This window comes from Labrus bergylta, chromosome 12 (genome assembly GCF_963930695.1).
Source record: "Labrus bergylta chromosome 12, fLabBer1.1, whole genome shotgun sequence".
Lineage (NCBI taxonomy): Eukaryota > Metazoa > Chordata > Actinopteri > Labriformes > Labridae > Labrus > Labrus bergylta.
The window spans coordinates 11,717,784-11,743,308 of record NC_089206.1 but is presented as its reverse complement, the minus strand read 5'-3'; the positions used below and the strand labels follow the sequence as shown (position 1 = coordinate 11,743,308).

At 41.1% G+C, this 25,525-nt stretch overlaps 1 protein-coding gene and 1 long non-coding RNA gene across 4 annotated transcripts; both read right to left on the bottom strand.

Annotated features, from left to right (window-relative positions):
- Positions 1-201: 201 nt before the first annotated feature.
- LOC136181152 (uncharacterized) lies at positions 202-25,117 on the bottom strand. 3 transcript variants are annotated; one of them, XR_010667556.1, is made up of 3 exons: positions 24,995-25,117; positions 2,381-2,456; positions 202-575 (listed from the first exon to the last, which is right to left on the bottom strand). It is a non-coding gene; the product is annotated as an uncharacterized lncRNA (long non-coding RNA). The 3 variants fall into 3 exon arrangements; XR_010667557.1 differs by lacking the exon at positions 24,995-25,117 and adding an exon at positions 18,637-18,693; XR_010667558.1 differs by lacking the exon at positions 24,995-25,117 and adding an exon at positions 3,121-7,000.
- Positions 22,982-24,689, bottom strand: bhlhe23 (basic helix-loop-helix family, member e23). Its single transcript, XM_020625827.3, has one exon. The coding sequence runs from the start codon at positions 24,304-24,306 to the stop codon at positions 23,623-23,625; it is 684 nt and encodes a 227-aa protein (XP_020481483.1). The 5' UTR covers positions 24,307-24,689; the 3' UTR covers positions 22,982-23,622.
- Positions 25,118-25,525: the final 408 nt, after the last annotated feature.

The window sequence follows — 25,525 nt, the reverse complement described above, 5'->3', positions numbered from 1 at the left end:
ACAATAACTTAAACAGGAAGGTTAAACTGCGATGAATGTGATTTACACATGAGGAAGATGATGAAATGTTGTAGCTCTGTTTGTCTTTGTTACAGCCCTTCACAATCTGCAGCATTCTGTTTGTGCATGCACACGGGTAGGTTAAATACCCCGCCCCCCTCTGCCCCCCATCCAACCCCCCCCCCACACCACCCCTATACACTCATCTGCTCCAGCTCTCCCCCGGCTTCACACCGCTCACATCTCCAACACCACCAGATCTCCCCTTTTTTCCTGCTTGCTCTTTACTAAAGTTTGGCTGTCAATCAGCTTTGGCCTCAGGCAACAGGCACTGATGAAAAGACCCCTGAGACAAGGAGACCCAAATTAGATTTCAATAAGGATGTTGAATATTCATATCAGGGAAACATCTAAAGGTAAATGCTTTTTGATCTGCGCGCACAAATATCACTTGTGTGCATTTCCCAGGTCCTGGCGCTCTGGTTCTACACTGTTTTCTCCCCCAGCCCGGTCCGGCCTCGGTCTCGGCTCTGCCTCACTCCTCGGGGGGATGCGGTAGAATAATGATGATGGAGCTACAAAGGAGAAAAAGAGCCATAATGAATGTTTATACTAAAGGGACCCAATAGAAAGGGCATCCGTACTAAGTATTCAGTAATTAGTATTTAGCAGAAGTTGATCGCTGAGTGCACACAGACACACACTCTCAGACACACACACTTATCCAGGGCAGAATCACTGAGGCAGAATCATTTGCTGTGTAAACTTTAGACAGGGGAACCTCCCCTGACAGCAGCAGTCAAAACAACAGTTTCATTGCTCCTGTCAACATGTCGCCTTTATTTTTATAATTGACACCACTTAGGGTCCTTCTCCCCAAAATGTCAACCGAATTCTCAACGTGGCTGTTTATTTTTTTGGACATACCTGCATTCTGTTGCAGCACAGAATGATAATTATCCCTTTAACATGCTCATTGAGGATGAAAATGTCTCCTTACTGCCCTTTCTGTCTTACCTTCATGCCTTTTGCTTGTAAACCGTTAGGAGATCTAAAAAAAGGGCCAACATCCTCTAATACCCTGAAGAAATTTCCATCACTTCCATCTTTGTGGAGATGGAAATGTGCAGAGATGGTGGTGGATGAAGGGGGGGCTTTGACTGGGAGGTGGAGAAGGAGGAGGGGGGGGGGGGGTTTACTGCCTGAGGCTTCTTTCCCCACAGAGAGTCCACTCCGCTCAGGAACACACTATGAAGCGAGTCCCAAAATGAGACCAAAGGATGGATGGGAACGCCATCGCCTCTTGACGCAAGGAAGGGACCGTCCAAGCTAATCGTCCACATCAACTTCTATCATCAATAATGCGTGGAGAGCAGCCATGATAGTCCCGATCAAGCTACTGTGGCTCATGATGCAGGGAGACAAGCCAACTCCAGCCTAGCTAATAAAAAGAAAGCCATTCTCCTCTTACATTATACTTTTCTCTTGTTATTTCTCTCACTCCGTGTTCCTCTCCACCACCACCACCCCCCTCCAACCCTTCCTTACAACATGATGGTCAGTCCATTGCCAGGCAATCTGCTCTGTGATGTTGTTCACACCTCCATCCAGCCAAAAAAGACAAGAAAAAAAAATCTTTGACAAGATATGATGACTTGCCCAGGTGGTGTGTTTCACTGGTCTCTTGGTCTTTCAGTCGAGGGCAGCCAACCAAGGTATGTGTGTATGTGCGTGTGTGTATGTCTGCCTACAGTATATGATGGTGTGTTCACCCCAGGCCCTGCACTGTGTTGCTGTGATGCCGAGTGTCACCCTGCTCCGGCCTGAGCCCTGCAGCCAGAGAAACCAGCTGTGAAACTGACAGGTTTGTCTTCTGCACACCCCCCCCCCCCCCACCACCACCACCTCCCCAATTCTGTACACACACAAACCCACATTGATACAACACACATGCAAGCCCATAACAAGCACATAACAAGGAACACACAATTCCATGGCCTGAGGTTTAAGTACACATGCACACACAAACTCACCCCCCTACTCACACACATCCACACATATCCACAGACCATCACACAAGCTGCAGGCAGTCTCTCTCATGCCAGCTACAAACACAGTGCAAAAGGAATATGCTTACAGAGCGGCAAGATACAGCAGCTTCTCGTAACATGAACACATTTTTACAATTTGATGAAACTCAACAGAGATAGTGAATATCCAAGTGTAATCTACATAGACCATGTTTTCCATCAATAGTCTTCATCAATTAAGCACTACTGTGCTTTGATTTCATTCAGATTGTTTTACGGAGCTTTAAAAAAAAAAAGAAAGGCATACGTTCCCAGATTTATTTATTCAAACTTTAGACCAAAGGACTTACATTTTGACTCTAGTCTTGGGTCAGACAGGTCACTGCTTCCTGACCTTTTTTCCTCGGAAGCTCCTCCTATTTGTGTCTAAGAAAAGGTGAGGACCCACACAAAACAAGGGAAACATTACTGTCAAAAATTAACATGATATATAATTAAGAATTGTTTTCATTAGAATCTTTACCGTTTATAAATGTGTCTGCCTGAACGCACTTTTTCTGACCAAAATACCTGTTTCTAATTATCCAGTAAGTGTGTTATCATGATTTGAAATAAGTAAAACGGATATCATTTTGTCATTATATCCTCTTATAAATGTGAGATTGAAGAAATAAAAAATATAAAAGAAAATAAATACATCAGAACAGATTCTGTTTTGTCATGGTTTTATTAATTCTTAGTGAAAATTAGTCAATAGTAAGTCAAATACATTATAAACCTCTAAATTCTGCAAATTTTCTGCAAAGAAAACAATCCCCCCCCTTAGAGTTTAATAAAAGTATAGTTCAATCAAAAATGTCACCTCATTAATTGAACAATCCTTGTATAAATTGACAAGGATTTGCTTGCTCAGATAACCCATGTGATAGCATGAATCTTGGATTGTCCATGTATGTTAGCATGCAGGTATGTTGCATGTCACACAGAAACATGCACATGTGTATTCTGTATCATGTAGGTCAATGAGGACAGGCAGCAACGCCACGAGCATCTGAACTTGTGCTCCATCCAGGAAAAGCTGATGAGTTACCCTCAGGAGATGCTTGCTGCCTTCTATGGCACCTTCCCCCCACACCTAACGGACACCTAGTGTGCACAGGAACACACACAAACACACACACACACACACACACACACACACACACACGCACACACACACGTGGACTTTGACTCAAAGTAGTGAAGGATGCCATGTGTATCCAGGTGTCTGGCTGTGCTGATGCACCCTTCAGATGTCACCAAGACAGAAATCAGTCCTCTGACCAGAAAGTCTCCAGGCAGCGTGCGCGTGTGTTACCATTCTACATTTGTGTACGTGAATGTGAGTATGTGCATGTGTGCATGTGTACTTGGGGTTGCTTTTTTCCTAGAGGGTGGGGGTGAGAAAAACAAGCGAGAAAACAGCAAAACAAGTTAAGAGACAATGAAGAAAGCGACACTGGCACCTGTTTCCCCCTGGTGTGGAGGGCAAAGAATCCACCTCAGAAACGACACTCTGGTCCTGTGATGTACTGATGCAACTAATGACACCACAGATCATTCTATCTCTAGATATTTCCATCCAACAGCCTGCACTTTATCACCTTTATCCCTTCTTCTAGCCTTCAATAAACATGCTTTCCTCCTAACACACATGCACACTTTTTTTTTTTGGGTGCAGTTATGTGGCCAGATGTCCAAGTTGACATAGCGCTTAAGGCGGTTGACTGGATGAAACAGTGCATTGGCTGCGGGTAAAGAGGGATTAAAACAGGGCCTGAGGCACTTGTGTTATATTGAAAACATCCTGGGCTGCTTTGTATGGAGATTTGCATACATTGGGGTCTGTGCGGCGATGGCCCATCTGCTGAAGTGCATTGTCCCCAAACAACAAAGTGTGTTTAAATATTTCACATCTCCATCTACTGGGACACAGGTAGAGAGAAATGAGAAGAGAGGAGAGTGAGGGAGAGAAAGAGAGGGAGCGATGAAGAGGGGGTGAAAAATTAAAAACCAACAAAAAAAAAAAAAAAAAAGAGGAAGGAGTAGATTGGCACGGCTTTGAATTTGAACTGCTCCCAAAAGTGCCTCAGTCAGAGCCACAGTAAATAACACTATTGCCGGCTAGGATCCAGGAAAATGAGGAGAATCTAAATATAATATGTTGTAAATCCGAATTCTAGTGGAATATGGTTTTCTTAAAACAGAAACAAAGATGTGAAATGTATGTTTTGTGCTAAAACTGTGCTCAAAATATTCTGCTAAATTTAAAACAGCTTTGAGCCACTTTAAGAAAATTTAACAAACTTATCTGACTGTTTATACCTTAACCAAGTTTTCATTTTCAACCAATGTGTACACATATTTTTTCATGCATGCAGTCCCAAATTAACTCTGAAAGACTCTGTCTATAATGAAATAAAAAACGGGCAAACATCCACAGTAGACAGTTTGTTTCATACTGGTCGAGAATTAAGTTATCATCCCTCTGGCCCAAACCCTCTTTATTGTATTAATGCCATAACTCTGGATTTCTGTGACATTTAATGGCACTGTAAAATTAGATAATTACTGTAATATATCTGTGTACTCATTCCCGTTTCCGAGGTCAGAAACATAAAAATTAATAAGGAACAAGTGGGAGAAAGGGGGACAGAGTAGAGGGATTAAATGAGAGAGAGAGAGAGAGAGAGAGAGAGAGAGAGAGAGCGAGCGAGAGAGAGAGAGTAAGAGACTTTGAAAAGTTAGTTTTATTAATGCAGAAGAGCAGAGTCTGAAGTTACTTGACAATCCAATGTTGATGCATCCTCTCTCCCCTTGCATTTTTATTTTCCACTCTCCCCTCCCCGTGTGGCTTTTATTTCAACCAAAACACACATCAAATGAAAAACATGCTCAGGGCAGTGGATGTTGGATGGAACAGTAAGGTGATTTAACGACGGGACGGTTTGTGTGTAGGCTGGACAGCCTGGTGCAGCCTCCGTCTTCACAACCCGAACACACACATACACACAAAAGCCTTGCACACATTTACACATACGCACACACACAGACAAGACACACATACACACACTGACACCAAATATCTGAAAAAACAGCCAAGATGGACGTGAGGAACATGTTGCCTGCACGGGGGAGGATTTTTGGAAAGAAGAGCGTGGTCAATCTGTTTGTTTCACTGCCACATCCAAGAAGAGTGATAATTTCATTTTCTTTCATTATTTCTTCCCTTTTATTTTACTCCTTATGTCAGATTTTGAAAGCTGGTGAGGTTTATGTTTAAGAAAAGAGCATATCAGACAATGGATTACATCTATTTTGCAACAAATATCAATCTTTTTGTCTCTCTTGTTCCCACGTTGTGAGACACAAAGACAGAATAACACAGGCAGAGCCACTGATGCTACCTGAACCCTGCACCTCTGCCTTGTCTCCCCGCATCTCCCTCCGTCTAATCGTGTCTCATGAGCCGGTTTATTTGTGCCAACCCCTTTAGTAGTGGAAGGTCACGGCTGGAGAGTCTGTGAAAAAGTATAACAGACACACATTAACCCCCATTTAATCAGGATTACGGAGAACAACCAAGCATTATTTAACACACATTACAGAGCATGACAGCAGCAGGGAATATGGGGCACTCACACACACACACACGCACACACACACACACACACACACACACACACACACACACACACACACACACACACACACACACACACACACACACACACACACACACACACACACACACACACACACACACACACACACACTCACACTCACACACAAATCCAGTACAATCAATCTAATGGTGTGCATTAGTTAACTGCCAAATGTTGGGCTTTTTATGGCAGGATCACCCGTCCCTTGAAAAGATAAATACGGTGCACAGATCCCAGTAATTACAGCAATCCCCTTACAGCGCACACAGAGCAGCCTCGCTCAGCAGCCTCCATGGAGCATCGTCGGCCTGTAGATTAAGTCATTTAGGACAGTTTTAGGGCACCGGGGTGACTGACAGGAGAGGAGTTGGATGGCGAGGGGACAAAAGGACAGACAGGGGTGGTGTTAATGTGTTTTGTCTTTACTGTATATTGGGGGAGGGGTTGTACTTTGCAGGCACAAAGGACAAAATGAGAAGAAAATACACAATCATGCACTTTGACATACCTGTTATAAAAGGCATGAAGGACATAAACTCCAATATGACGCTGTGAATTTTCTTTTGTGATTTTCTGAGCTCATGTCAAGTATCACAAACTTTCAAATAATGGATGAATTAATTCAATTTGAGCCAAAGGTCAACACATGCAAGGGGCCTTTGTGTGTAATGTGCAATGATGACTAAGCTTTTAAATCATATACTTTGATCTCACCAACACAGCCAACCTGTTACATTAGTAATGATATCATCTTGTATACGTGTTGATAAGAACTATGAATATAAATGCAAAATGTAATACTGCAAATTACAACTACTGTTCAATGAACATAAGGAGATTCATTCATGTTGAGAGGCTGAGTCTCATCTTTGATAGACTTCATGGTCTGAATGTAAAAGTTAGGGCTGTCAGCATTAACTAGTTCGTCACAATTTATTAAGGCCTGAAATTAATAAATTCATTTTTCTACTCACAATTAATCGCATGCTATTTTGTCCCTTTAGATGCACCGTAGATACGCCTCCGTAATGTCTCCCTGTAGTCCCAGTGATGGAAAAGAAAGACACTGATGCATCTTTGAATGTCTCATTTCATAAAAAAAAAACTTTTGTAACATCAACCTTCTGATATCAAACATTTCACTTTTTGACAGTTCCTTTTTGCTGTTTTCATTTAGTTTTTGATCCTTTACATGTTTCTTTTTCCAAGGTTAAGTTTATGCCAAACCTTCGATCGACCAGAAAGTCCTTACTTTATTTCAAAATAAAAGCAGGGTTGAATTCAAACAGCAAGTAAAATAATGGAATTTTGAACATACGATTAAAAATGTGATTAATCAAGATTAACTATTAAAAATGTGTGATTAATGTCAATTAAAAAACATGAATTGTTTGATGGCCCTATAGTAAAGACACAATGAAAAGTCATGCTGACAAAAAAGCCTTCAACCGCATCAAACAATTCCTTCTCGTAAAACATCTGTAAACCAAATGTCTAATTATATTTTAAATAATTGTGTTTATATTTTTCCTTGCTAGACTAAAAACATCCTCTTCACTGCTTTTGTTCCACTTTTTGACTGTTTATCAGACATGTGCATTATACAAACTAAATATTCAAAATATTTGCAGGGGACCTTAAACTTTATTTTAAGGCTAGTAGTCTTATTTACCTTCTTCTTGATAAAACAACTGTTTAAAACAATACAAATAAAATATCTTCTGAACCTGTTTCTGTTCAAAAAGCTTCCATAACCATATTTTAGGAATATTTTCCCCAAAATTTCATCTCCTCTGGCCTCCTTCTCTGCATGTTGGTTTCTGTGTTGTATGTGTGTGTGTGTGTGTGTGTGTGTGTGTGTGTGTGTGTGTGTGTGTGTGTGTGTGTGCGTGTGTGTGCGTGCGTGCGTATTTGTGTAAAGGGCATTCATGGGTGCAGTTAAGCAACGGGAACTGAGTAAAGCCTTCAGGCTGCGAGGCGATTGATGTCCGGCGGGTGGCTGAGGAACAGTAACTCACACCGCTTTCTGCCTGCATCTAAAACTCTCATTAGTTTAAGTGTGTGAGAGTTTTCTGCCTCTGCACCCTTTGGAGCACACAGAGAGGCACAGGGCCAAACACCTCCTCAGATGGACGTTTCTACAAGGGGAGGCATGCAAAGTGAAGGTGCATGCCTGTGAGCACTAAAGAATTTGACACAAAAACCCATTTTTGGAAACATATTTGTGTTTTTTTCTCTCTCTGTCTTGCAGCCTGCATGAATGTAACTGTGGGAATGCAGCTTAACAGCAGGGCCTAATGAGGTCTGCAATATGAGCGGTAAACATTTGTATGGACAGATGCGGATTAATGTTCATCTTTTCTTCAAGCCACAGATTAAACCTGATTTACTGCCTAACAGGTTTTATTCTTTTTTTCCCCTTGTGTGACTACAGAGAGCTAGAAATGAAGAGAGGCGGTAAATGAGGAGCAAAGAGAAACAAAGGAAGAAAACAGAGAGCGAATGTGTCTCTTACTTATGGGGAAGTTGCCAGAAGAAGCCAGACAGTGAAAGTGAAAGGAACAAAGACAAAAAAAAAAAAACTGCAGGATTGGACGGAAGGGGAAGGCAGAGGGAGTCGTCAGATGCTCCTCATTCCTGTTGTGGGCTGCAGAAGTGAAGGAGGAGAAGATTTGAGTCATGGGGACGGAATCAGAAATGTCAACAGATTGAGTCAGAGCAGAGCTGGGACCGTCTGGAAGGAGAGAGTATCAACACTGACGGAGGGGCATGCAAGATTTTGGGACCGTTACTGGGCTAATGGCAAAATTATTGGACATTATGTGTGTGCGTGTGTGGTTGTGTGTGTATGTGTTGCATGGGGGAGGATGTGGGATTGGCTTAGTCTGCTGTCTATAATGAATGGTTAATGTTAGTCGGGGAAAAAATGAATACGGTCACCATCTGCTCTATCTTAGTCTGCGTTCTGTGCCTGTGTATGTGTGTGTATGACAGTCATGCAGACACACACACATACACATACACACACACACACACACACACACACACACTCACACACACACAACTTGCTCTTGGAGAGGGATTTGGAAATATGCAATGGAAGAAAAAGGGAGGGTGGAAGAAAGAGAAACATGCAACAAAAACCTGCACAAAAGGGAGGAAAAAGAGAAAAGATATTCACGCAGGAAGCATCATGTGTGTTTATGTGCAGCAGAGACGCAGATACAGGTGAGCACAAATAGGGCACAAGTCATGAGTTCTGTCATGTCTCTCAAGCACATGTAGCCTATGGCTGCAAACACACGATTTTGGTGTATGCACAAGAACACATACACCAAAAACATTCGCAGCACATTATGAAAGAATAGACACTATCTTCAGAGCTGACCAACAAAACTCCAAACATTTCTTTAAGATTTTATAAATTCTTTGATTTGTGTTATCACTACACTTCAGATGCAGATGAAGGTATTTGACTGTCAAAAGACGAAAATACCATCATGTTCACATACTGAACAAAGAAGCATTATATGAACAATAAATTGGGCTGACTGTACATGTTGAAGTTACAGTACTTGATATTCGGTAAAGCCTGCGTTTATGAATGCTTTGATGCCTGAAGACATTTAAATGTTTGTGTTCAAGATGAGGACAATTCTTACAGTTTTTTTTATGTTATGCAAATCATACTTAAAGAATTGAGTGGTCATTTGAAAAAGAAATACAGCTGCCTAAGAAATGCAAAGAAGAAAAACTGCAACATATCTTTTGACGTATAGTGAAGATCTGTAGAGGTATTTCATAGCATTAAAAAGACACTGGATCAAAGTGTCTGTAATTGATTACTTATTGAACTAGTGCAAATACATTGTAATTATTTCAACAGCAATTTCCTTGACAGAATCAACATATTTGTTGGTAAAAGTAAGTTTTGCCCGTTAATTAAAAATAAGTTGCTGTTTAAATCGAAGTTGGCACCATTCTCTTATTTGCAAAGTTTTAATAAAATTTAGATTAAATATTAGGACCAACAAATGAGGACCTCTGTGCAGCTCTATTACTAGACTACCCTGTGAATACACAGTAACAGTATTTAAAGCTTTAGGGGGATTACAAGTGTTGAGGACACTGGAACAGTATCATCCCCGGCTGTGCTCACACATAAACACACACTCTCTCTCTCGCCCACTCACACTCCAACACAAAAGTAATGCATGTCCAGTTTTTTTTTGTTTTGTTTGTGAACGAATCACATTTGTCTCCAAAGTTTAAAGCATAGAAAAACTGTTTTCGTGCATCATAGAGTTCTTGGGTAGCCATGACAGAGAGAAAACTGCAACGCTGATAAAACATTTGTGATACATCTTTGAACACTGGGTTGATAAGTAAATACAGCCCACATCCATAATCCTCATGTCACTATGCTCTCTGTATTATGCAGAGTTAAACAGAAACACACACACACACATACACACACACACACACAGTAACACACACACAAACACAGAGCCAGGTTGTGATTAAATTCTCTGTGGCCTATGATCCGCTTCTAAATCTTTGCAATTTTCATTTTATGCAGCTTTAATATGGATCATAGATGCTCTCAGAGTGCCCCATCTCCTAATCTGGAGCAATCTGAGTTGAGCCGGGCTGGGCCAACAGCTGACGCTAAGCCAACCAGTCACACTCGAACAGCCAGCAAGGCAGCATCAAACCTCGGTGCAGTCAGTGTAGGCCCAACATGCCATGACAGTGAAAAAGTTGGAGAAAATTTGGAATTATTTTCATAGGAACAGTAGCAGATATGCAGGAGATTTACACTTGCATGTGTATTCTTTATAGAACAATTGCATTACTTTTTTTTGGACAACAAATTAAAAACAATTGAGGGAGAATTTATCAATCTGGAGACAATTTAGTCGAGAGACAATAAAAGATACAACTTTAGGCGTTGCTGCAAAAAATTAATGCAGTGCATGTGAACAGATTAAAAGTATATCTTGATCAGATGAGCCCTAATATATTTTTTTAAAAGTGCAGGAGGGAGGGGCTGATGGGTAATGTTTGTTGAGGTCATGTATCTATAGTGTGTTTGGCTGCTGAGGAACCATGTCAGGGCATATTAGACACACACACACACACACACACACACACACACACACACACACACACACACACACACACACACACGCACACAACAATTGATTTTCACATGATATTTATGCATGCACGCTGGCACGCACGCACACACACACACACACACACACACACACACAGATGACCCTGTTTTTAGAGCATTAGAGGGCCCATAAGAGGATTAAGTAATTAAGGGGACACAGAGTTAAAAAATGTAAACTAATATTGTAATAGTTACATCCAGGAAACCCAAATCCACTGCATGATCTTTCTGAAAATCATGTCATTTTTGATGTCATATTGTCAAAAAAAAAGAAAAGGTGTATGCATTTGTGATATGTCTTAGAAGTCGCAACAGGAATTTAAATGTTGGTGTCTTGTTTCTCTCAATCTAGATTAAACTGTCACGTCAAAACACCTACCAGTAACCATCTGAGGGCTTGGACCAGAAGCAGACCCCCTGCAGGGACTCATGTAAATAATACTGTAGCTGATGGAGGAAAACCCACAAACTGAGCTAAGCTAATGCTAGGCTTAACTCTCTCTTTCTGCCCCACACTCTAACACATACACAGAACCACATACACATTTAAATAAATGAAAAGTTTAGTTTGCTCCATCTCTGAAAGTTACTGCTAATGAAACAATTTAACTGTAACAATGACTTTTATTTTAATTATTAGGAGCAGAGAGTGAAAATGTGAAAGGGAGAGTGAACATCAGGGGGAAGGGGAAGTCACCCCTCAACCTCAGCCAGCTTAATCCTCCCAGTAGCAGACGGCAAGACCAGTTAGATATCAGTACATCCTTATGGACATATTTAGAGCGCTGCTTTAATCATAAGACCTTTGTGGACACATTTTTAAATATTTTTTCTTTGAGAGAGGTATGAAAAGAAGAAACATGTTCTCTTTAAGTAGTATACTGTTTATTATACCTGGCTGAAACAAAAAAAAGTGTGCCTTTTAGTTCATTTTTTACACAAGAAGTCAAGTACAAGGTAGACATTAAAGTTTACCTGCAAAAGTCATAATTTCCTAAAGATATTCTATTAACCTTTTTACTTCTTTTACCTTTTATTGTTCGTCGCATAGTTTCTCCTTCTGTCATTTGCATATCCTTAATCTGTCTATTATCTGTCTGGGAATGGGCCTCTAACTAATCCATCTTTGCTCACATCATTTTAGAAATGTTAAAACCCACAATGACCCACAACAAACACAACTCATCCGGAAATCTGACCTTATGAACCTGACACTTTCCCATCAACCTGTGCAGCTGTGATGGTAAACCCTTTAAAAGGTTCTTGAAGTCAACGACGTCCATTAAAAAGGCTAAACCAAGAATGAATTAATCCCAGTCAGAGGCATAGCAAGTGTAAGTATAGTAACATAGAATATTTTGACATTTGTGTCAAAACCAAAAATAGATAAATAAATGCATATACACATCAATGAGCAAATATATCAGGTGTGCCTTATATTCTGATATAGGTTGTATTTAAATAATGACAAGTTCTTCTTTCAGCTGAAGTAAGGATTAGTCACATCACCTATTATTAGTAACAATAGCAAAATGTCACTAACATGTCCTGACATACAGGCCAGTGCTTTATGACAAATGTGGCGGTATGGTTTTAATGTTCCTCGGTGAGACTTTAAGGTTGCGTTCAGGAAGTGGACAAGTGTAGATTCACCTCAGAGAACATGATTAAATCACACAATAACCTCCTTCCCCTCATCAAATCCTCTTAAGCAGGCTGTAATACATATCTGCCAAACAAAGCAAACTCAATCAGAACAATCAACCGAGTCAGGCCAAGCCCGCCCTGCCAGCTCGTCTGATCCCATTGCCGTGATTAAAATGAAAATGGAGCCGGGACATTACCAGAAATCCCATGTTCACCTTATAAGGAAGATCAGAAGTCTGCCTCTGTGTGTGTGTGTGTTAGTGTGTGTGTGTGTGTGTGTGTGTGTGTGTGTGTGTGTGTGTGTGTGTGTGTGTGCGTGTGCGTGTGCGTGTGCGTGTGTGCGTGAGTTTGTGTGTGTGTGTGTGTGTGTGTGTGTGTGTGTGTGTGTGTAGGCTAAAGGGGATAATATAAATGTGTCCTGTGTAATTCCCTGGCTTGGAACACAAAACACTGTTTTATTGTTTTGCAATATTAATAGAAGAAAGATTACAATTGATGGGATTGGATTAGTGATATTTATCTTTTTCGTTATCAAAAAGTAATAAATGAATTTGTTTATGATGAGCGGTGTGTTTTGAGAAAAACATGTTTTTTTTGTGCTGCAAGGGAGCACCTGCATAAATACGTCCAGACTTAAAACAACACCATGCAAAATGCAAACGGGTTTTCGATTCTCGTTGTTGCAAATTTAACAAGTCAGGTATTACAGAGCTGGTAAACATAAAATATAATTAACATTTTAGCTGCCATGTTTAATATCATGTCAAGTTTCAAACACGCCTGCATCTAGTAGTATTTTCATAATGGCTTCATCTGGAATTTGCTTGCCCTGATAATTAAAAGCAGTCTACAATCAATTATCTATGAACAATGACAAAGGAAAGAATCAAGTCTTCACATTTGAATAACTAAAACCAGCTAACATTTGCTATTTTTACATAAAGAAATAACAAAAAGACTTGAATAAGGATTCCAATGAATATTTCATTTTCAGAATAATTGCCAATTTCTGCCTTTGGATTAGATGTGTTCCAAGAATGCAATGCTTTCCATTTATCTCACAGCATGAAATCAACTTACAGACGCTTGAAACTTAGGAAAAGAAAACCGGTCACACTCTGTCTTATTTTAATTTTGGATATCATGTAGAAAATCACATTATTTTGCAAAAAAAATCCAAATCAAGGTGAAATAGGAATATTAAGTTTCAAGTTTCCTGCTGTTGTGAAATTATTGGAAATCATCAGCCTACTCATAATGGTGTGTTACTTTATTTTTGTCAAGCAGAGATTTAATAATATATGTGTTGGATGTGTAAGTCAGAGCCTAGAATTCGTAAAACAACATACCATGAAAAGTAAAACTTATGGCTCTTTAAATTATGCAGGCCTAGCTTGCATATGAGTTTTTTTCAGTGGGTAACACACTCTCCTTAAAATTGTGTGTGTGTGTGTGTGTGTGTGTGTGTGTGTGTGAGAGAGAGAGAGAGAGAGAGGAATAGAGAGAGAGAGAGAGGGACTCTTGGGCACTTGGGCGGGCTTACAGTAAGAGGCAAGCTCTACATTACTGTTGCTCCAGTTCACTTCCTGGGATAATCCTTAACACAACAGAGGGAACTGCAGGTGACCTGGACCAGCAGAGATACAGTATGGGGCTCCATTAACAAACACACACACACGTCAACACACTCTCCCACACACAGAACCATCCATTCATAACTAACGACAATATGACCCTCCTTTCACCCTTCATCTCTGCTGTTCCAGCGTAGCTTCCTCCTCGTCGACTCTTAGTGAAACATATTGTGGCCCTGCTGCTTGAAATGACAGAGTGTCATTCATCCCCAGCCCCAAAGTCATCTGCCCCATTAACAGCAGTGTCTAATTAAAGCTGTAAATGACAAACACATAGACACAAACACAGGCTCTAATGGCCGCTCTGTAAAGCAGGAGACTGATGGGCAGCTGTCTCGTGTTTGTCCACTGAGCAGATCAACCTTGAGACATGAGGACCTGTGGGCCGTCTACTGGACCTCTGAGATAACACAGGAAGGCTAGCAGAGCAGTGATAATGAATGATTCATATACAGTTGCCTGAAAGTTAATTGAATCATTAATAAAGAACAATATTGTCTTTTAACAAGGTGATGTTTGAATTACAGTGTTAGGTACGTCCCACCTAGGAGTTCTTACCTTTCCATATACTGTGTATATATATATATATATAGGCTATATTTGACAAAACAAAAACAGCAGGATTTACTGAGCAAATAAACAAGAGGTGTTTTTCTGTTGTTTGACTTAGGACCAAAAACAATTGGGGAACAATAACCGTCATTGCGGATCATATTTGACTCTATTATCCTCTTATTTGCATTATATGGAAGAGGAATAACAAGGTAGTGGCGCTGTGGCTTATCTCCAGCTCCTGTATTAACCACTGCGGCATTAGCACTAGCTGCCTAAAGTTAACTCCTTTATGTAGCTTATCAAGCTTAAAAGTGTGACAAAAATCAAATGCAGTGAAAGTCACTCTCTAACACAAATTAACTGAACGGCATTGCCTTATTACATAACATATTTACTGCTGTTCTTTTCTCCACGATGCAGCGCCTGTTACTGTTTGTGCTCATCTCCCTTTTTCAATCACCATTAAAATCATCCACTCCTCTGTCACGCTGTCCTGAAGAAACCTCAGGATGAAAAAAAGTAAAGAGCTCAAATCCATTTCCATATTAGTTTGAAAATTGTGGAATATTACAGAGGAATTATCCCTTCCACAAAACAGAATAAAACCCTTCTTATTCCCGCTAATCCTTCAAAGACTGTGATATTACCTGATAGGATGCTGTACTGTGTGAATACTATCAACAAGACATGTCCAAAATAATGTAAGCAGGTCCCCGTAGTGGAGATTAGAGTGAGCATTTCACTCTCCCAATTTATCTCTTCCCCGAAATGTAACGCCTTTATTCTCTGTATTTCCCCCACTTTCCCTCCTCGGTCTCTCTTTCCTCCCTCTGATTCCAGAACAGCTTTCTGGAAGCTAAATGTTTATCTCCCTTTGTGCCACAGCGTACAAGATAAAAAGAATTTGCAAAAATCTTATAAAAGAATTATCAACTGTTTAAACATGTGACAGAAATTGCCTGAAGGCGCTACTAAGGGCCCAAAGAAACATTTTTGTTGCACTTTTCAATATTTGAATTTCATTTTACACAATCTTTGGACATTTCATTCATTAATCAGCCTGTTGTTAAGTCTGTCTCTGGACCGGCACTGCAACTAACCATAACATGTACTGCAGAATTTAGTAGAGACATTAAAGGTTCCCAGAGGATATGTCCTCATAATTTGATCCTCAGACATTTTCTCAAGCAATACCAGCAGGTCATTGCTATCTACATAAAATAAAATACATTTATTCATATATACACGTCCAAGATATTATCTGAAAATATTTCCTTTACATGCATGGTTCCGTGATGATATATCCTAAATACTTTGTTGATTCTAGGACATTTTGCTCAACTGCAGAGGCTCATGCTTTGACATATACAAAATATTACAACATCTCTCAGATAGGTTGGTTCATAATTCTGTACAGGAATTCATGGTTCCCAGATGATATACAGTTTATGTATGACTTTGTTGAGCTGTTTACATTTTCTATAGCAACACTTGTAGGTGGAAGTTTTCACACAAAAAGGTTAGTTAGATTGGCTAAATTTGGTTACGACATTTAGAGCTCCTGGGGGATAAATCTTAATAGCTGTAGTGATACACTCACTTCTCTTCCAGTACCGTTGTGATGTTGACATTTGGGGTTTTGAACATCTTTTCAACACAGACCAACATGAAAATTGGTCATCTGTGTTCTCAGAGGATGGATTGAAGAGGATGTAGTGATGTCAAAATTCATAATGCAGTTAGATTTTTGCACTTAATTGAGAAAAATAATATTCTAAACAACAGATCAAGAACAATATCTGTGTTTTTATAGTGTTATTGTATTTCCAGAAATGCACTTTACAATTAGCCTCTTCACACACTGATTTACCGAGCTACCATGTAAGACACCTGTCTGACCTTTTGGAGCATCTTGGGCATCAGAGTCTTTCCAAAAGACTTTTTAACATGTGTTCAAAAGGGGTAGAGGAATTGAACTTAAATAGGGAACCAACACACTCTTCTCCTGCTTTGTTTTGCTGTGAAAATAGCTCACTTATTTTTGTTGTTTTGAGCTCCAGAAGCTTCTTGGCACATTTCATCGTATTCAAAACAGATTATGAACAGCAAGGAAAAGTAAATGGATTGGAAATAATCACCTGCAGAGTGGTTGATGACTGATGTACACTAAATCTCGCCTGGGTGTAACAACGGGAGCCTCATGTCATAGAGCAAAGTGCCGAGACTGTTTTTGTGGTAATTGGTCCTAGAGAGAGGAAAATCCCTGAGAAACACTGAGCTGCAGGACTATTAAAGCCCCTCAAGTCCAGCGCTTTCCTGCTCTATACATATTGAACCGTTGAGTCAGGGGGCTAAGAAGATTATCACAATGGGATGAAGAGGCCATAAGAGCCTTTGTAGCCTCATTGTTGATGGAGGGTTAGGATCGCACAGTGAAAGTTGTTACAGCACTCTGAAGCTCTTAAACTGCTTGACCTTAAAAGCTCTGTTTATGAAAGAAAAGAAAAAGCTGTGAAGGAAGATGGGAATGAAAAGTAGCAAACACATTGCATGAATGGAAAAACATGTATGAAGCCTTTCAGGTAGCATCAAAAACAAAAAAGAAATAAAGGTTGTCAGTAAGAGATAAAGTGTCATCGGGTGAACATTTTCATTGCCTTATTTCCACTTAAAATGTAAAAATCTTTGCTGCACCGTCCTCGTTCGGCACAAGATTACTTTGTGTGTCTTTGTGTGTGTGCGGCAAGAGCGACTGAAGCATCGAAATGACATGAAGAGTTATTTGGGCTGTAATGAAGCTGCTTAATGAAATCAGTGCCCTTGAAAGTTCTTCATCAATTTTAGCTCCCCTGTTCACTCGCTTGCGCTCGCACCATCCCAGCCTGTCAGCTAATCCATGCGCGCGACACAATATTAATTAAACACAGCGTTTCCTGAAGTACTTAAGTGAAGCGCTATCATTGATAATGAGCAGGTTTAAAGGAGTCACATCCCACCAAAATTACTTTTTAAACCGGCCTTATTAAGCAGAAAATGAGGCCCAAATCAGCCTACAAGCTCCTCATTAAAAGCCACTGATCCTTGGCCAGGCGCATGTTCCAATGGTTTTAATTAGGCTAGCGTGAGATCGTCAGCGACAGGAAGCGCCATTAATCTTGTCTTTTCATTAAGAGATTGGGGGGTACATCATGTTGCAGAATCAAATGCCAAAATAGGATAAGAATGGAAGAAATGACATGAAATACTTTGAATTGTACTTCATTTTTGTAAATGCAATCTAAAACAATTGAAATAAACAGTTATATGATACTTTGTAATTCCAAGCTAGTCTCGCTAAGTGTATCTAGCCACACACACATACAGTACACACACACACACACACACAAACAGGACAATCTGTGTCTTCATTTTCTCAGTGTGTGTTTATGAGTTGCTCTTGCCGTAGACGATGGTCCCGGCCCTGCCTGTCACATCGTCTCTGCATGGACGATTATGGATGGCCAATTACATCGCTTTTGTCATTAATTAATGAGGATAACGAGCTCCCCCTGCTCCCCACAAAACTGTGGTGCTCCTCAGCTGGTGCTGAACAGGGAGATGGGTGCTGGGCTGTGTGTGTGTGTGTGTGTGTGTGTGTGTGTGTGTGTGCGTGTGTGTGTGTGTGTGTGTGTGTGTTTGTGTGTGCGAGTGTGTGTGTTTGTACGAAAGACAGAGTGAGCAGAAAAATCCAGAGAGCAGCCTAGTGTTCAGCGAAGTAGTGTGTGCAAAAGGCTGAACACAGAGATGATTGTTGACCTCAGGGCTTTGCATGTACACTTGTCCAGTGAGTTGAGGTGTGTTTGCGTGTATGTGAGTCTGTCTGTCTGTGTGTGTGAGTGTTTGCTCACCACCAGTCCTGAATCTGTGGGGGCCATTACAGAGATTAGGCAGTCCTGCAGTAACGGATGCCCCCGTTTGTCAGCTCGGATCCTCTGTCAAGACAACAAGCTAAAAGCGAAAGAGTGAGAGTGATGAGCACGGTGGTAGGAATAAAGGGGGGGGGGGGGGGGGGGGGAGGAATATGAAGGCATGTAAGCACGAGAGGAAGGGAAGAGGGGTTATAAAGAGTGGAGGGGAAGTCCTACAACAAGACTGAGACGTCATGAGATCTACCTCCATACAAAGACCACCTTTGAGAGATGATAAGCCACAGAAGCACTTAATAGGATGTCTAAATCTTCAACAGATCTGACTGTTGTCATCCAACGCTGCCTCTCCCTCCTACACCTCCGCCTCCTCCCACCAGACCCAATTTGGCCCCTGCCACGCTGTCTGGGTCCACCATGCGTGGTGTCAGGTGCCTTGTGGCGATAGGCAAAACGCTTTTGCCTGACTGCCATGTTTCGAGGCTTTGCGGCCATATGAGCACAAAAAAAACCCCAAAAAAAACCCTACAGAGCACAAACACACATACACATACAAACAGACATCCCCCTTTTCTCCCACCCCTTTTTAAAGTCTGATTAACGAATGGAAAAGGCCCCAGCCCATCCCGCTGCACTTTCAGCAACGTCACCCCGAATCAAATGGCTCCTCAGAACCAACAGACTCATCCGCTCATTGGTTACGACAAGGCGGGGCTGGGAGGGAAGAGGAAATGTGATGTCATAGTGGAGCGAGGAAGTTAGGGAGTCTATGGTTGACGGGTGCTTACAGTGCTACTGCTGGTGCAAAAACACTGAGGCACCAGCACCTTTTCTCACCCTTCAAATCCTGCACTCTTTTTTAACCACCTCATACACACTCACACACACACACACACACACACACACACACACACATAACCCAAATGTTTTCCTCACTTTGCTTGTCTTAAACCTCCTTGCAAAAAACCACATTTTTACTGCCACTTGGCTTCTAAAGACAAAACCATGCTGCTGTGAGCTAATTCAATTTATAAAAACAGATCACATGTTTTTTAAACCCTCTCTGTAAGCATAATCAGAGCTGAAGCATGCTCATTTTCCTCCCAGGCCCCTGTTGTTAACTACAGCCAGTGTGCAGGCCTGTGTGTGTGTGTGTGTGTGTGTGTGTGTGTGAGAGATGGAGTGCTACAATGTGCATCAGACGCATAGAGAGAACTTAATTAGAGAAAACAGCGCTGTCACATGCATTAGGGAGAGGTACACACTTTAGGGCATATGGTTTTAGTACTATACCATCGGGTTGGAAGAAAAGCACATAAACATACCTCAAAGCTCCGAGCCATGCTAATGAAATCACTCCCTTCCTATCCTGCTGAGAGCAAACACAAATGTTTACAGACATCACACAGTCTGCCCCGTACTGCTGCTGCTCACTGGTCTGGTAGTGCAAGAAGACTTTGTATAAAGACACACTTAAATAAAGACAATAGGTGATAAGCGGTAAGAGGTCAATTGTGAAAGTTCTTTGATTCATTTTCTCTTTCTCACATTTAGTCTAAATGTTGTGTTCTTGAAGCACTTGTTATTTTTTATCAACAGCTTTTACTCGTCCTTTGGGAACCAATATAAGGAAACTGATAAAAGACAGTAAAGTAAAACACAATCGTTTTGAATTTGGCTGGAGAAAAAGTTGCAGTTCTTGGACAATAACTGTACATGTTGTACTCTCACATCCTCACGTCCTTACATGTGCTCATAAAAACACTGTAGCTTGTGGTAAACCATTATACTACGGTATTTGCTAAAGAGAGGCACCAATATGATCTTACAACTGTTAAAATATGTGGATTTTATTTTTTATTAAACTGTCTTTTTATTTCAACATGTCATAAGATTTGATATTATGAACATTAGCGTGCAGTATTGCAAAAACAGAAAGGGGTGTGAAGTTACACTGTAGGTTAAAATAGTTTCCTATAAAACAATTAAGTTAAATGAATGATACTGAGATTGTTTCATAAAGAAATTAAGAGTGCACTATTTTCATTCTAAAAGGTTTCATTTTGTGTTTAAGTTTTCTAAAAAAAGTTCTTGCATCCTTTTTCAAGTTCAATATCAATTCACTTTTGTCGTGTGTATCTTTTTATTCTGTGGCACCTTGACACACGTGTGACTTTGTGCAGAGGCATGCCCCGGGCCTACTTAGGCATTGAACTGTTTGCTTTGTTGCTTCAAAATAAAAAGATTGTGTTTGTTAAATTCAAATGGTGTTGCTTAGATTTTTTTTTTTATTGATTTTTTTTTTAAATTTCACTTATTTTTAAATCTAAAATCAATCAATCAAAACATGGTTCTGAACAGTTCAATATATCAAACACCAAAATGCAGTAAGACTTTTATTTATCAAAATAAAAAGGAGAATATGATATCCCAAGTAGCTCTAAGAACCATCAAACAAGGCAACAAGTCACACAAAGTAACATCAACACACATTTCTTTAGGTTATCATTTTAGTACTCTAATGGTGCTCAACTAGGAAATGCAAAAAACACAGTCATTATGTATTTAACACTTCCTTAAACCTTAAACTTATTTGTTAACAACAAAGAAGAGAATAATTAATCATTTTATGTACACATCATCCACTGTTGGTAGGCTACAGGTCTAGAGGACCCTTACCAGTGACTCAATCACAAATGTGTCTGAACGTAAAGATGAAACCTACACGCAAAGTGACACACTGCCACCATGCATGCGGATGGCCATAAAGATCATTTGGTGATACAAGAAAACATATAGTTCAGAAGCTCCACCTCAGAGGCCTTGAGGGAGGGAGAGTGACCAGCCAGCTGTCTGTGCAAAAAGGCAACCATCTCATTTATGGCAATTAGGCTGTACGGGGACTGATGGAGCGCAGGGCCCGAGTCCTAACATCATCGGCAGCATTTGTCACATTTCATCCCCGCTGCCCTGAATGTCTCTTGGGGCCTCAGACAAGACATGTGTCATCAGAGGGCCAATTTAAGATGCCATGGGTGGCCTGTTGTTGTGACAAGCAGCTAAATAGTGAAAGAGAGACTGTGGTGGACCATTTAGTCACTCTCTGACTGGCGTAAATAAACAAGACTGATGTGAATGTATGATAATCTGCAGGGGTTATGTTGTGTGCCCTAAAAATCACCTGTTGGATTACAAAATAATTAGATTTTTGTGGAGCATGTTACAGGAGGATTATTAAAATGTAGGTTGTTTATCATTAAATTATTCAGCATAGTGGACGGGCTTTGAAAGATAAAAAAATAAATATTTGCTTGCCGTGTTTGACAAATCATTATAATAGCAGCAAAACTTACAAAAGTATTGTGTTGATAGAGTTGGAAAATATTTCCACTGCCTCAGGTGTTAATTTTATAGATTAAAAATGCACAGCTATCTTTCTGAATGCAAGACAGGTGTTTCATTTCAAATACAACATCCTATATTTATTCATAAATTATACAAAAACATCATAAATTTAGTATCAACTTCAATGTTGAGGCCAGTAAATGAACAAAGAATCGGTCTGTTTTCAGATAAATGTGGCTGCAGTCAGACAGATAAATATGTATTTAGGAATATAAATACCCCCTCATTACAACCTTCTCAAAAAATGTTCTACTTTTTCTACTTCCATTCATTCAACAGACAGAACCTGAACTGTCCCTGTGACTTTCACTGAATTAAGTGGAGCAGGGAGACAGGAGCTGAAATCGTGTTAATAGCTGTCCACAGTCTAAGAGACCGCCAAGGAAGCCTGCAATCACCCAAATCCCCAGAGACAGGTCCTGGGTGCCCCGGGCGGCTCTTGCGCCCTTCCCCTCAGCGCCACCGACCCTGCTGCGTGCCAAACAGGCCCCACCAGCCTCTGCGAGCGCGTTCAGACCCGGCTCTGCAAGTCAGAAGCTTCTCGGGCAAGGGAAAAAAAGTTACAAACTCTTCATTTAAAAATAAAATAAAAAACTACGAGGCAACTGCTGGATTCTTATTTTACGCATTTGTCCACGGCAATAATTTCGGGTTAAATATCAATAGTAGTTTTAAGCTCAACTTTTTTTTAACGTTCTACGTTCAAAGTGGATTTCTTTTTTGTAAATGTGAAACTACAATATTAAATACATGCAGTTTAAAAAAGGAAATCTAATATTATTAATCGGTGTATTATGCTGTTTATGGAATCGTGGATGGCATTTTAAGTTCTAAGATTTTGATATCAATTTATTTCTAATTTGTTTTGAAGTGAGTTCATGTTAAAAGCTGTGAAGTGGATGTTGAAATGAAGCAACGTGGGTCCAAGCATAGATATGTGTTTTAATTATAAAGACATATAAACAATATATGAAATCCATGTTGCAACACAACCAGAACGCTTCTTCAATGTATAGGCTGTAAGTTAAATAGCCTAACTGTTAGTATCGCCGGAGTTTACACAGTTTTACAATACAATCATGTGAGATGTGCAATAACTTAAAATAAAAAAAAGAAACTTGTCAACACATCGGTAAATCATTAGCCTGCATACATCAGCCAAACATCACATTTGTCCCACACAGTATCAGTAGTCAGTCAAGGGTATTCCTTTCATAATTAAATCTGAAAGTCGAGATCGCACCACTTGGCGTTTCTTCTTGTCGTGTTGTTGAATGTTGCATAGATTACAAATAACAGCTGATAGCTAAACTGATAATTTGGAGATAGCCTGTAAAGTTCAAGCGACAAAGTGACTTATCAGAAGGCCTAACCTGTTTGTTTTTTTTCGTAGAGTTTGTTAAATCTGGACACATTGCAGTACTTATTCTTACTGTAAGATTACGCATCAGACTAAACTTGTTTTAATTGTGACAGAATGATTTCAAAAAGATCTAGAGTGGGAGAGAGACCAACATGGGTGCATTAAAGGTTAAAAAGTTCAAGAAAGAGAGAAAAAGCGAATCAAGGCTTGTCGTTACAGTGTTTGAAGAGGGTCGACGGTGTCCCGGAGTAGGTGGTGCACTTTTCGGCGCAGGTGGCGAGCGCAGAGCCCGAGAACGGGTAGACGGCAGCCTGTCCAAAGGGCGCAAGGGCGGTGGGGATGGGTGAGGTTATGGTCTGTCCCTGGTTCAGATACGCCACCAGCCGCCTCATCTCCTCCAGAGCCTGGGCCTGCATGAGGATATAGTTCTTGGCCAGGAGGAGAGTGGCTATTTTGGAGAGTTTTCTCACCGAGGGGCTGTGGGCGTATGGGATAACGGAGCGAAGGCCGTCCAGCGCGTCGTTCAGGTCGTGCATCCTCCTCCTCTCCCTGGCGTTGATGCTCAGCCGCAGGGATCGCTGCTCTTTGGACTTCTTGGCAAGAGGCCCCCCGGGCTTGTCGTCCCCAAATGGTGACCCCCTCTTCCGGGATTCCAGCGAGTCGAAGCCGTCCTCGTCGTCGCTTGTGTGCTCCCCGCCGCTCTCGTTGGACTTCGTGGTCTGCCCGGAGAGGAAATCAGTGGCCGGTGTGAGCGGGAACCGGCCGGGGCTTCCAGCACCATGGCCAGCGCCGAAGCCGAAGGCTGATTGGCCGTAGCGCTGCGTCAGATCGAGGAGCGCGTCGTTGCTGATGGACTTGAGCAGGTTCTCTTCGCTGACATTCATTTTCTCTTCCAGAAAAAGTCTACTCTTCCGTTTCCCCCTCTCTTTTGTTTGGAAAACTGTAGCTTGTACTCACGTAGTTTTCTCCAAGAGTTGCTGTTTTCTAGGAGTTGCTCTCTCCCCTCACTCGTTTCCTCAGTGAGCGCAGTGACTCTTCAAGAAGGAGGCTGTGAGTCTGAAGCTGAGCCTCTACATGCATTCACCTCCTCTGTACTGTGCGCTCCCCCCTTGTTGCGCGCATAGCCCACGTTCAACAACACTAGTCTAATTGTGCTCGAGGAGATGCGGAGCGCTCGTTCCCCCCCTTACACGGTCGGTTTCTCCTCTCGCGCGTGTGTCTTGCCCTCCCTCGCCTTGGGCAGATTGTGACTCGCGCTCTCCCCTGCTCGCAAGTTAGTAGGAGCACGAGGCCCGCCGGGGATTATCAGCCCGTCCAATCAGGGGGGCGTTTTAATTAACTCGGGAAGAGCGCAAGTCTTCTCCCACTTTGGATCACAATGTGATAATTGCAGCACAACCTGACACACGGTAGTACTGCTGCTACTGTCCACTGTTCAATTATATCCTAATTCAATCAGTTCTTAAACACCAATTTCACTTGTAAGGACGAGTATCCTGGTTACTTTATATTTTGCTTTAAAATCCACAACAAGAACTAAAGGCAAACATGCAAGCACGTGAAAGTACTCACCTGTCAGTGTAAGAGGTCTTTCTCATACAAAAAAAAGCGAGAGATCAGTTAAGGAAGCACAAGGACACTGACTGAGCATACGATTTTGTGAGGTTTGGTTCTGTTGTTTCAGATTTAGTCTACTTTTTTTGTTGTTGGTTTTTTTTTTTGCTTTGGATTTGTGTATTTAGACATTTGTGACAGACAGATAGACGAGATGACAGTGAGTGTGACAACCATGCTGGGTGTGTGTTAGGTTTTGGCTTCAGTTGAAGCCTGCCTTGGATAGCTCACGAGAGGTCATGCAGGAAGTGTCCCTGAACGTCACTCCCATTGCACAACAAAGCAGAGTGTATCCATGAAGTTGATGATGCCAATGCCATCCCCTATGCTGGCTGCATCTTACATCTGCAAATCACCGTTAATGAAAGACAAATAGCTGCATGTTTGCTTGTGTTTTTCATATCTCATGAGAACTTTAAGCTGATATTTAATTATTATATTTTAGCATCGCATAAGAGTACAACTTAGATACCATGAAACCACAGGCGA